The sequence below is a fragment of the Sitophilus oryzae genome, unplaced genomic scaffold (genome assembly GCF_002938485.1).
Source record: "Sitophilus oryzae breed Bouriz unplaced genomic scaffold, Soryzae_2.0 scaffold_1640_pilon_pilon, whole genome shotgun sequence".
NCBI lineage: Eukaryota > Metazoa > Arthropoda > Insecta > Coleoptera > Curculionidae > Sitophilus > Sitophilus oryzae.
The window spans coordinates 1652001-1665354 of record NW_022146326.1 but is presented as its reverse complement, the minus strand read 5'-3'; the positions used below and the strand labels follow the sequence as shown (position 1 = coordinate 1665354).

The following is a 13354-nucleotide window of genomic DNA, read 5'->3' as shown; positions in this document are numbered from 1 at the left end:
GGCCGTTCTACAAACTTGAAAATAATTTCCAGCAATTTCTCATAGCCTCTTATTATCGTTATAAATATTTTTTTTTCGTAAACCCTACGGCTAATACTTTCCGAGATACAGCCGAGAGCTATTCTTAGTGGGACACCCGGTACATATCGACCCCAAAAACACGTCTGAGTTTTTTTTTTCATCTTTTTGATCTTTACCGATTCGAGACGAAACATTGAAAAGTCTCCGAATTTTGAAAGAAAACAAAAATGAGACAAAAATGTCGCAGAAATGTATTGAATTTGTCGCAATTTTGTCGTATAACATGAATGTTTCTGTCTTTTCGTTATTTGTCTGATTGTTGTCGTTTTGTCTGTTCATTTCGTTCAGAACGAACGAATACTACTACTGTTAGAAGATCCGTCAATGTAAGTTTTTATTATTAATATGTTAACATTCCCTGTTTTCTGGCTTTTACTGTAACATAATCATCCAAAATGGACTAGAAAACTTATATACAGGGTGAGTTTCCTACGATGTTCTCTATGGGTATCTTGGAAACTACTGGAGACAGAGAGTCGGTTAAATGGGGAATGAATTGCAGTTTTGTGGGGTCATAAATATGCGCCTTTCAGATTTTTGAAAAAGTTCATGGCTTACTAGATATTTCGAAAAAAACAAATTTCGGCTATTTTAAAAACTGTCCCTAATTCCATTATAAGCTATTTTAGACAAAAAGTTTTCAAAAAAAAGTTGTAGATAATCACATCCTTAATAAGATTGTTCCTCCGTTTTTTTTCTAAAGCCTGTAATTTTTGATATATGACACAAACATATGTTTTTTTTAAATGGAAACCCTAGTTGGTCATGACTTCATAAAAAGCGCCATTTTTTAAGCTTTTTAGCGACATAAGCTATAGTATATTTTCTTCGAAAACCTAAAGTTATAGCCAATTCTTATAATTTTTAAACAATTTTGTTTAAAAATTCGGAGACTTTTCAATGTCCCGTCTCGAGTCGGTAAAGATCAAAAAGATGCAAAAAAAACTCAGACGTGTTTTTGGGGTCGATATGTACTACCAGTTAAAATACTTGCACTTATTTTTGACGCACCCTGTATATTGTCAAAAAAGATTAAAATATGCGCAGCTCTTACCTGTCTATTTTATAAGAAAAATTGATGCGAAAATCTCGAACTAAAAACCTAATATAGAGTTGTCTCGGAACGCTGAGTCCACCCTGTATATTAAAGGTGTCTCGGAATTTGAGGACTGCTTTTACTTGTGTTTTATTTAACATGAATTCATGTTTGGTTGACCAAAACTTAAGATTTTTTTATTTATCAATTTAAGAACTTTTTTTAAGTGGTTGTATCTCTAATTCGTATTTTTTGTTTGTCTTCAAGAATCTTAGTAAAAAAGATATTTTTTGTCCTCACCTCAAATCTTTTCCAGTGCGTTTTGGCCTCCCTTTTTAAGTAAAAGAAACCTCAGGAAATTTCTTATAAATGAAAGACAAACGATAAATCATTCTTTTTTTCTTTCTTCTTCGTTTTTTCCCTCCCAGAAAGGAACACGCTGTTCGCGTTTTGACAGATTGCACCTTTTAAAATGGCACCTCATAAATTTCAACGCATTACGTTTTAAAAGTATAGTGTACGAATAAACACGATTTATGTGGATTTGGGAATACTGTTATACTCTGTTATAATATTAATATAATAAAATATAACAATGTAAGGATTAATTAGATAAACGTTAGTATTTATGGTTTTGATTTCCTAGAATAAATCTATACCTATTTTTCTTCATTTTTCTCCTAAACGGCTTGACCGATTTTGATGAAATTTTATACGTATATTCAGTAAATATAAGAATAGTTTGTTATCTATTTTTTTATACCCCTAAGTGATAAGGATGGTCCACCCCAATTTTTTTAACAACAAATTGTTTTTAAAGAATGTTAGAATACATTAAATTAAAAACGTGAGTATGATTGGGTATATACCGGGTATAATGGTATTTACCCAAATTCAATATACCATTTATTGACTTTTTGGGTATATACCTAGTAAAAACTTGGTATTTAGCCAAATTTTATTATACCGGCTTAGCCACAGCAGCGCGTGGCCGGGTGCATACTATTTCTAAAATATACAAATATTTTAAATGTATAAAGAAAGTCAAACTGTAATATCTTTTTTATAGTAAGCGAATTTTTTTATGCTACTTATCGCGCTAAAAAGGGAATTTTATACCTTTTAAGGTAGCTGCAACGACGTCTGTAATCCTGCTGGTAAAACATAACAGCTGGTTTTTTTTATATAAAACCCAATTTTTATGTTTTAGCATCAGAATAACATGACGTCGTTGCAACCACCCCTAATAGTACTTAATTGTACTAGTTGCGCAATTTGATGCTACTCAAAATTACCTTAAAAGTTCCAAAATTCTGAACACTTCCGAATATTTAAAAAAAAATTGCATCACATTCTAATTTCCATATTTTTCCAAGTTCTTTTGCCTTAAGTTCATTTACAAGTTCTTTATAACTTTTAAGTTCTTTTTTTACGATAAATTATTTGACAATCACTTACTCACATTTATCAAATTTTCACCCAATCTATTTTTTTTTCAGGCGAAGAATACACCGTCTTTGTACCCACAGATCACGCTTTCCAACGGTGGCACCCCATCGATTGGGGATTCTACCCTTTCAGCGTACCTGAGTTCACAGAAAGCGTCATAGTGAACCACTTCGTGAAGGGCAGACTGAAGCCGGACAACATCAAAGACGGCCAAGTGGTGGAAACACTAGGTGGCAGGGAGATCGCTTTTAAGAGGACTCGTAGGTATTTTTAAGGAATACAGTTTATTTTGCAATTTTGTTCGATTCAAATCAAATTCCGCGTGTTTTTATTTGCTTTTTATAAACACTTTTAGTTATTTTTTATACAAGACGATAAAATGGTATTCTATACGATAATTCAGTTTTATCGTCGTGTATAAAACAGTATTGTTTTCCATAGCGAGTTACGTTTTAAAAAATAGTCAGAAATTATTATTTCAAGGAATTTATTACGAGTAGAAAAAATATTGTGCTGGGTTGGCGTCGGTTTCTATGTAATTTGACAAATAAATAAAGCTGTCTCTTTAGTTGTCAGTTTTGCTGATTCAATTGGAGCCAGAAATAGCTCAAAACAAAATAAGTAAATTACCAACAGATATTCAGGCTGAGGCGACAAACGCCATATCCAAACTACTTCCATTTAAATCCCGAATAACTTATGAAAAGGAATACAAAAGTTTTCAAAAATGGAAGCAATTAAAAAACGTGCGAGAAATAAAGTTTTTAACCTATCCTCGCTGTTAAAGTATCATTTAATCTACCCTTGCGATTAAAGTACTATTTTATCTACTATTTCTGATAGATATAAGGCAATTTTAACAGTTGCTATGAAAAGAAATAAAAAAGCATACTGGATTATTTAATGCACAGTTTTAAAACGATTTTATTTAAAAAAGCTTAACAGGAACAAAATGTTTCCTCTACACCACGCAGAATGTGTTAAAACCAGTGTACGTTTCACAAAAAGTCATGATACGCACTCTAAAGGATACAAGGCCGTACATAAACCCTTTTATGCGGAAACCGTAGCGGTTTGCTGATAGTTTTGTTCAAAATACCGGCCGTTTATTTTAAAGCCCACATACACTTTAGTGTGGGTTTTAGGTCAAAAGCTTCCATTATTTTTATAGATTTTTACGCTATTTTTATATTTTCTATTTATTTTATAGAGAAATAAAAATAAACAAAAAATATTTATATCTTTTTTTTATATATTTACATGATGTAAATGCTGCTATGGATTGCTAATAAAAAATAGGAAAAATATAAAAATAAAACCAGGCTTTTTTCAAGAAATGTATCCGTGACACATTTATACACATTATTCAGTGATATTCTTTAGATAATAATATTATTTAGGTTGTAATTATTATATTATATAATATAATTATGTTATATAGGTAGTATATTTCGACCCCAGAAACACACCTATGATATTTTCCGCATTTTTTTTTTTGGAAAAATTGGAATCTTTTGAAAAAAATTTTTGGATTTTGTTTTAATTTTTAATTAAAAACACAATTTCTTAATAATATGACAACTTAGGTAGTAAATTAAATTTACAAGAATTTAAACCCAGAAAAGATCCAGTGGTTCTCATAAAAATTTGAGAACCACTGGATGGCAAAAAAACTTTTTTTTTCAAATTTTTAAAGTAAAATAACTCGGTTATTGTGGACTTATTTGAAAAACATTAAAGAAAAAATATGTTTCTTTTATATAGTATTCTTTTTTCGTAACCCTACCGAGAAAGGTGTTCTATTGTGTTGCAAAAACGGACATTTATAAAATTACTAATTGAACGAAAAACAGATATCACAATGTCATATCTACAGACATATAAATAAGCTATTTTGAAAATTTCTTAAAATCCAAACCTATACCGGGTGCGTCTCAAAAGTGGCTCACCTCTATAACTTTTTATTTATTCAGAAAAGCAACGAGATTTTGTATGTTAGTATATGACATAAATTAGGATTGATCACAAAACATCCCCTTTAAAATGTTTTCTTTACTGGCCATAAACGAGAGTAAAAGTCTACCGTGCAAACAAATACTAGAGGCGCCACCAGTCGTCAAATGGTGTAAAAAATGCGAAAATTTTATCAACTAACTTTGACACAGGGGGTCGCGCTTAATTTTTTTAATTTTAATTTAATTTTCATTGTTTCCAAACTATATTATTACATTTTGTTGTATTTTGTGAATGTATAAATGATCTCTTAGTATAAAGTTGCATTTTATTAATTTAAATTATATTACATAAAAATTAAAATACTATGACATATATGTCAGTTGTTGCTGGTTGCCGTCTAAAATGTCATCTTGATAACAAAAAGTTTAGTTATTGTCAGAGATTGTTAAAATACCAAAATTCACAAGTTATACTTAGTAATTAGACAATTCTATTATATAAACAAAATGAAAGAAGCAAAAAATTAAGGCCTTGAAAACCCTACATATATGCTTATTATATGCATTAAGTTCATCAGACCGAAGGAAACAGCCATTCGACGACCGGTTTCGGAGATTTATCTCCATCGTCAGGCCGACTTTGCTGTAACCCTCGATCTGACAAACGAAAAGCAGAGAATAGCTGAGAATAAAAGCAGAAAATAATTTGAGTGCAAAACGTACTACTACGGCGAGTGCTAGACGCTCTACGCCATCTAGCGGCATCTGTGACAATCACAGATCGTACCGCCAAAAATAAAACCAGCGGCCTACTGGACAAACAAACTTACTTCATCTGCGTTACTGCAGATGGAGCTGAGGCTTGGTCCTCTGCTCCGCCTGGTGGCTGTAACCCTCGATCTGACAAACGAGAAGCAGAGAGTACGTTTTGTACCCAAATGCTATTCTCTGCTTTTCGTTTGTCAGATCGAGGGTTACAGCAAAGTCGGCCTGACGATGGAGATAAATCTCCGAAACCGGTCGTCGAATGACTGTTTCCTTCGGTCTGATCAACTTAATGCAGAGAATAAGCATATATGTAGGGTTTTCAAGGCCTTAATTTTTTGCTTCTTTTATTTTGTTTATTTATATAAGCCCTACCAAGCCTCAGCTCCATCTGCAGTAACGCAGTTGAAGTAAGTTAATTCTATTATATTTTATATTATTTCAAAAGCAAAAACATAATGGTACAGCGTAATTTAGTCAAAACTGTGCTGTTATATTTTTCAGTTTTTGTTGTCGGCCGCAGAAGTTTCAGTGATTTTAGTGTTGTCGGATATTTTTATTTGTGAAAAAGAAATATTGCCTTTGGATTTAAAAACTAAAAGCGGCAGTTTTATTGCAATGTCAGTAAGCGTTTGTCCATTTTATATTTTACTTTTTTCATACCTACGACAGATATACATAGGGATATTGAAATTTTATAATTTGTTTTATTTAAAAAATGTTAGAAAGCAAGCATGTACAAAGGCCTGTAATAGACATACCTAATTGTTATGTAATATATTCCATTTAAATTTAATATATTACTTTACAATTAAAAAATGTAAATTTAAAAAATATATTAAAAACATATACATGCAATTGAAATTTTTGGTACGCGAACAAACACTAGAGGCGCTTATTTATTTACTTTCATTTCTTAACTAATGACGGATGAAGTTCTAAAGGGGAATGTTTTGCGGGATTGATTGACATATTCAATTGTTTTCGGTCACTTCCGGTTTCACAGGAAATGACTACAACTTTTGATTTTTAAATGGCACCCTCGGTATTTTGTACTTTATTCGATAGGAAATGACACTCTGAATTGAATGACATATATCAGATGTCAACTTTTGACATTTCGCATATGGTTTGTTTGAAATTGTAACCTGCGGTTCATAACGACAATTTAACTCGAAATTCCGTGTGTGGTATCAAATTATTCCTAAAAAAATAATTTTCCAAATATTTTAATAAGCCACCCCCGTTCCATTTGAAAAAAATAAGATATGATTAAAATACGATTTGGGCATCTTTTAACCGGCCAGGACAAGACAGTAAAAACATTAGACGATAAAATCTATTTTTCCAAGGCTCCTTGATTAAAAATTAGTGTTTTTAACACAGCCATGGCACTCTAGATTTAAATTTAAAATACAATTTGTTTTTGAGTGAATATGTCAAAAGTTGACATATGATATGTCATTCGATTCAGAGTGTCATTTCCTATCGAATAAAGTAAAATAATATCGAGGATGTCATTTAAAAATGAAAAGTACCATTTCCGGTGAAACAGGAAGTGACCGGAAAAAAATGAATACCTCAATCAATCTTAATTTGTGTCATATACTAACATACGAAATCTCGTTGTTTTATCTGAAAAAATAAAAAAGTTATAGGGGTGAGCCACTTTTGAGACGCACCCGGTATATTAAATTTTCTTTTATTTTGTATGACCGAACACTTTAAGTTACTACCAGACCACAGATTATTATGGAAATAACCTCAGCCAGTGTTACAATAACAAATCTTTGGCGGCGAGCTTATAAACTGACTGGGCGTTATTCTATCACGTACGTGTATAGTAACGTGTATAAGCTACTGCATCGTCTCGGCAAGATACGAAGTCGGCAAAGATAGTTTACACCATATATTTTACGAGTTGTTGGTGTACTGTAGTGGTATAGCTACTGAATAATAATGAACCGGTAATGGAAGGAGCGGATAACTAATAGTTTAAAATCACAAAGAGTTATTTAAAGATTGACAACCAACTTGTATCTTTATATAATTTTCTCTATTAGTCGCCATAGATTAGTATAGAAAATTATATATAGTTATTTTCTTTGCAATAAGAGAGTTTTAAAGAAATAACTTAAATATGAATCATAATTGTTTAATATATGATTCACGCTTTATTACATCTACTATTTCTAGACCCAAGAATATCCAAAAACACCTGGCCGTCGTCGTTTTTCTTTATATTTTGTGGCATTTTTGCTTATTTAAACAATTTGTAATTGATTAGTATCATCAGTCTAGTCTTTGATTTTTAAAAGCCAGGTTCTACGAGTATTTTAGAGTATATTATACAGAAAATGTATAAACAAGTAAACAGTGTCATACAGGATTTACTTAAAAATTTTGATTTTTTTGCCTAAAAGAACCGACAAATATTCAAACTTGATAAGAATCAATTAGACTTTACTTGCCAAATTTTTAAAATTGTCATGGTAATGAAATTCTTAAAATAAAACTATAATATAGAAATATTAATTTTTAAACAGCTCTACTTAAAAACCGGAAGGTTTAGGTATTGGAACATGATATATCGTTGAAAATAAATTTTATTAGTCTTGATTTTTTAAATAATATACATAGGGTTGAATTTAAAATAACAAAGTTTTGAGAACAGTTTTATAACAGAAATAAATATTATTTTTGTCCTCCCTGTGTAATATCCAATCGGTTGATTTAAATAGATCGAATATATCGGCTTTTGTTACATTATATAATTTTCAACTTAAAAAATGGGCAATTCATGATTTTACCAATGCTTATTCAATATCATGTTTTTCTCAATTATACACATTTTTTTTTAATTTTGAGATATGGAAGTAGTTACAAAAATTGTAATAATATACCGGGTGTTCAATTTAAAATATCAAAGATGCTAACACTTTTCAAATGGTGCGACAACACTATAACGCTAAAAATATTTTAGATAGATGGAGCGTAGTATATAAATTAATAATATGTATTATGTGGATAGATGGAGATAGAAGTGCGTTTATGTAAAAATCCAAATATCCAATAAAATACTTTCACGGCTTTTCTATAAATGTCTAATCTGCTATCTCCGTAAATCACCCTATATATTGATATAGTAGATTCTCGTTTTCCCCCTTTATGTCATTAACGAGGCTTAGACAAAAAGTTTTTATCAGATAACTAAATGGATGTTCGTAGTACCCCATTAATATCGATTTATCATTATATATCAACGAATCGCTTTATGATCTGATATTAGCTACAAGTTTTCAGACTCCTGAAAGCTTTCCAGACTACCAACAAACTTTCTTTTTATTATCATTATTTTGACTTATCTTATATTGAGATTTTTCTTAAACTTTAAATTTAATTTAGGTATTCTAGATAAACCCAGTTATTTATTATATTTATAAATTTGTTTGGCAAATATTGCATTATAAAGAAGATAAAGAAAAAAATTTGAGGATAAATCAGTGTGATTTTTAAAAAAAAAATTGTTCTTTATTTAATTTAAATTTTGATCTATTTTTTAACTACGAGAGAATAGAGGTTACATAAAAATAATAATTGTTTTTTTTTATATTATTTTTTTTAAGTAACATTTATTTCATTCTTATTTAAATTAATCAAATATTCACTCTTTTTTTGTTATTACTTTGGCATATTTAATAATGTTTAGAGGTTTTTTGTTTCTTTTTTAGAGGTTCATTTTTTAATATCTGAAAGAATGTATATATTTAAAAAAGATGAGTAACTACTACTAACTTTAACTGGATGGTAAAAGCTCGTAATGTCTATGTTAAGATGAATTTAATAATGTCTGTAAAGAACCTAAAAAATCTGACCTTTATTTTTATTAAAAAGAACATATTTTTGAGGCACGCCACTTGATTTTATAATAGGATTTTTAGGATATTTGACGTTCGGAATTTTATTTGGAACTATTAAGATAATTTTTGTAGGCATTTAAAGTCATTCTAAGTTTAAATAGAAAAATATGCTTGACTATGAAATCAATTGGAAAATTAAGTAATCGTTTAACGAGAATTATATTTTAAAAGGTTATTTTTAACGTAGTTTTTTGAACGATATTTAAGAATAAATTTAAAGATGTAACAAGCAGTTAATGTCAATGTTACGGGTAAAGTGCTTTCTTGGCTTGTTTATAGACAAGCTTTATAGTACAAAACTTTCTAAATATATGGTTGATTTGACAGAAAGTCATATTTTTGCCAATTATGAATATTGATGGGTTTTATTCTAAAATATTAAATATTTGTTGTTTCCATAAAAACCACAGAAATATAACACAAGTTAACCTCCTGAGTGTTTGTGACTAGTTTTTTATAATAAAGATTTACAGTAACAACGAGCTTTTTACAAACTATACATGATTTTTGTTTCAGCTGTTTTGACAGCCAATGGTGCTGCAGTAGTTAAAGGTGACACTCCACTGAAGAAAGGGAACATAGTATTTATCGGAGAAGTATTGTTCGTCAGCGAGTCGGTCGTATCCAAACTGCACCAACAACACAGGGATAAAGAAACACCACCTTTACTGGCTTTTCCTTGGTTTGGAGCTCAGTTTCTATCTCACGCATTTTTGGCTTTAGAAAGAGATAAACGGTAAGTGTCAAGCATATTATGGTTAAAATTAAAGAAATATGAAAGTTAATTGGATTTGAGCTATATATGTATTTAGAGAATTGAGATAACTAGCAAAATGTATAGGAAATAGTTTGAAAAATTAAAGTATTTTACTTAATAAAAGTCTCAGAACATTCCATAACCTTATACTAAACATACCGAACGCATTATTGTGACGATTAATTCTATTATAATATAAATATTAATAAAAAATGCATAACTCTTTAGGGTATGAACCACCGAATGTACTACACAGGTCTACAAAAAAGTTCATTTTGGTGCTGATAATTGTATGTTATAATTTGGTTAGCTTATTCCCAAGAAGTCATGTAAAGGGGCGAAAACAGTGAAACTACTACAGGTTCAACACTATAGGTGTTTATACCAAAAATCGTTATATATAGATATGTTTAATGGTCAGTGTGTAGTAAAATTATGCTATTTTTTTTAATTGCATGTGTTAAAAAAATACCTAAAAATTGCTTTTTTTGTTTTTTAGCGACATAGTAACGAATCATTTATTTAATAGTTATGAAAAGAAAAATATTTCGTAGCTAATTACGAAACGGAACATGTGAAAACGTCAAAGTATGAAAAATTGACACTTTAATTGTCAAAATTTAAAAAATAATTATTTTATCACATTATTTTATTTTTTTTGCCATTGTGAAAAATTTCTTAGGAAATAAGAAGGCTGAAAATTACAAGAAATTAGTTCTAAACCTGTTAATGAGCTTTAAAAATCTTTGATGTAATATACAAAGCTTTCAAGTTAACCAGATGCAACGACTAAAACCAGATGGAAATCTAAAAAAGTAGCTTTTAACATGTAGAATAATCTCAGTAATTATTTTAAAATTGTTTATTTTCCTTTTTTGTTATACCTGCAATTTCTCGAAAACTAGAGGTAGCATTAAAAAACAAGTATACTGGTAGAATCAGGGCATCTGATATATTTAAAAATAGTTTTAGATTTGGCGGTACCAAAATCATTGTAGACCTGTGTTATCAGATGATTTATTATAATATCTGGTGGAATATTATTTATTATTGGAAGTCATTTAGGGAAAACCTTTTTTATTATTGACATTTTGAGAAAAATACATTCTTCATAAAAATGTTGCTCATTCTAAAATGGTTAATACCGTTTATGCTTTACCAAATTTTTATACCGTTTTAGAGAAAATTAAAAAAAACATGGAAATATGGTTGAATTCTCCTAAAAATCAAAACTCGTCTCTGTGGTAATATCTATCAAAGAATGATTTTTTTAATCACCCCAGGGCAATTTAGTATAGCAATCTAGTAAATCTACACTATAATAGCTGTTTGTTTTTGACTTAATTTACTACGGTTAAAATTCTTTCTTTTTTAAAGAACAAAAATGATAACTATCCGCGGACATACAGTATATCGATTAACAAAAAAATCCCATATATGATACTTAATTTATCTATCTTTGCGACCCTATGTTATTAATATAATAATACTGTTTCCATTACCATTGCCTTTACTAATGTTCCTGCTAGCTGTTATACCTCATTCCCCTTTATATGACTACTCATCCTCTTCCATTCGAACACCTGAAATTCTATCAACGACCGACATTTTCCGACGGCGACGCCGGAGCACCGAGCTAACGAAATCAACAGGTGTTTGATTCAATTACCGAAATGGATTCGCTTACCGCATGGGGTCGTTACTCCAGCGAAAAATGTAGGCGACAAGAAAGCAACACCAATAGGGCAGCGTCTGTCTCTAGCGTCCGCTTTCCTAAAATAGTTCGAGCGTGTGATTGAAGAAAACAAAGTCGAGTTGCTCGTTACAGGGAGTGAAGTGAATGATGAACTTTGGTGCCAAAGTGTGTAGTTTTCTTCGCACGTCAGTCGAAAATAAGAACTCCTATCGTAATGTTTCTTTACAAAGAAATTGTAATTTGTGTATGTATGTAAATGTATGCATAATTTATCAGGATATGAATCGCCTAATGTATTATTTGATATATTATTGTATTTTTAAAAGAAATTGTGTGTGCACTATGTGCGCATATCTGAAATGAAACTTCTTCTTACTTCTTCGTGTGTGCGTCTGAAGACTCTCTTTAGTACCTCTATCCATGTGCCTAGTTTGGTTCCAATCGTTCGGCTTTCAACCGTAAACAGTTAATTCTATTATCCGGCCGGATAGCCCTGGCAGCTGTGACCATTAAACTAAAATACCACTACTACTACTATGTAGTCTGTGGTTTGTTTTTGTTATTTTGTTTATAGTGATTTACAGTAATTTTATTAAATTATACGAATATTCCCGTTGATTATTGGTTTGAAATACCGGATACGTCTCAAAAGTGGCTCACCACTATAACTTTTTTATTTTTTCAGATAAAAAATCGAGATTTGGTATATTAATATATGACATAAATTAGGATTGATTGACGTATTCAGTTGTTTTCTGTCACTTCCTATTTCACCGGAAATTACTACAACTTTTGATTTTTAAATGGTACCCTCGGTGTTTTGTTGCTTTATTTGATAGAAAATGAGACTCTGAATAGAATGACATATCATATGTCAATTTTTGACATTTTCGAGTATGGATTATTTGAAATTGCAACATGCGATTCGTACAAAGTGTGTGGTACCAAATTATCCGTAAAAAAATGATTTTTGCAAATATGGTAATGACCACCCTCGTTCCATTTGAAAAAGTTGAGATATGATTAAAAATACGATTTGAGCATCTTTTAACCGGCCAGGACAAGGCACGAATATTATTAGACGATCAAATCTATTTTTCCAAAGCTCCTTGATTAAAAATTAGTGTTTTTAGCACAGCCATGACACTCTAGATTGAAATTTAAAATTCAAATTTGCTTTAAGCAAAAATGTCAAAAGTTAACATATGATATGTCATTGTATTTAGAATGTCATTTTCTATCGAATAAAGTAAAAAAAATACCGAGGGTGCTACTTAAAAATCAAAAGTTGTAGTCATTTCCGGTGAAAGAGGAAGTGACAGAAAACAATTGAATACGTCAGTCAATTCCAATTTATGTCATATACTAACATACCATATCTCTTTTTTTATTTGAAAAAATAAAAAAGTTATAGGGGTGAGCCACTTTTGAGACGCACCCGGTATATATGATAGTGTTCTCCAATGACCATTATTCAGAAGCTACAAACCTATCGACACCTAGCACACAACCATAAGGTATTGGTACACAGTTTACTCCGGATGGCAACACTGCCGTTACCAATTTTCCTGACGCCAGCTCTGTGTCACGACCTTGAATTTTTACTCCCAACGCGCGTAAAGAAGTTGCACTTCAAAAAGTTAAAACTTGAATGCCCTCAAAAATTCAAAATAAATAATAATTATGAAAATATTT

At 30.5% G+C, this 13354-nt stretch overlaps 1 protein-coding gene across 1 annotated transcript in view; it reads left to right on the top strand.

The window, feature by feature from the left end:
• LOC115880656 overlaps positions 1-13354 on the top strand; it is a 164420-nt gene that overhangs the window by 141570 nt on the left and 9496 nt on the right. The window contains exons 4-5 of the mRNA XM_030897934.1: positions 2617-2826; positions 9723-9942. Coding sequence (XP_030753794.1) covers positions 2617-2826; positions 9723-9942 — 430 coding nt within the window. The remainder of the gene's footprint in view (positions 1-2616; positions 2827-9722; positions 9943-13354) is intronic.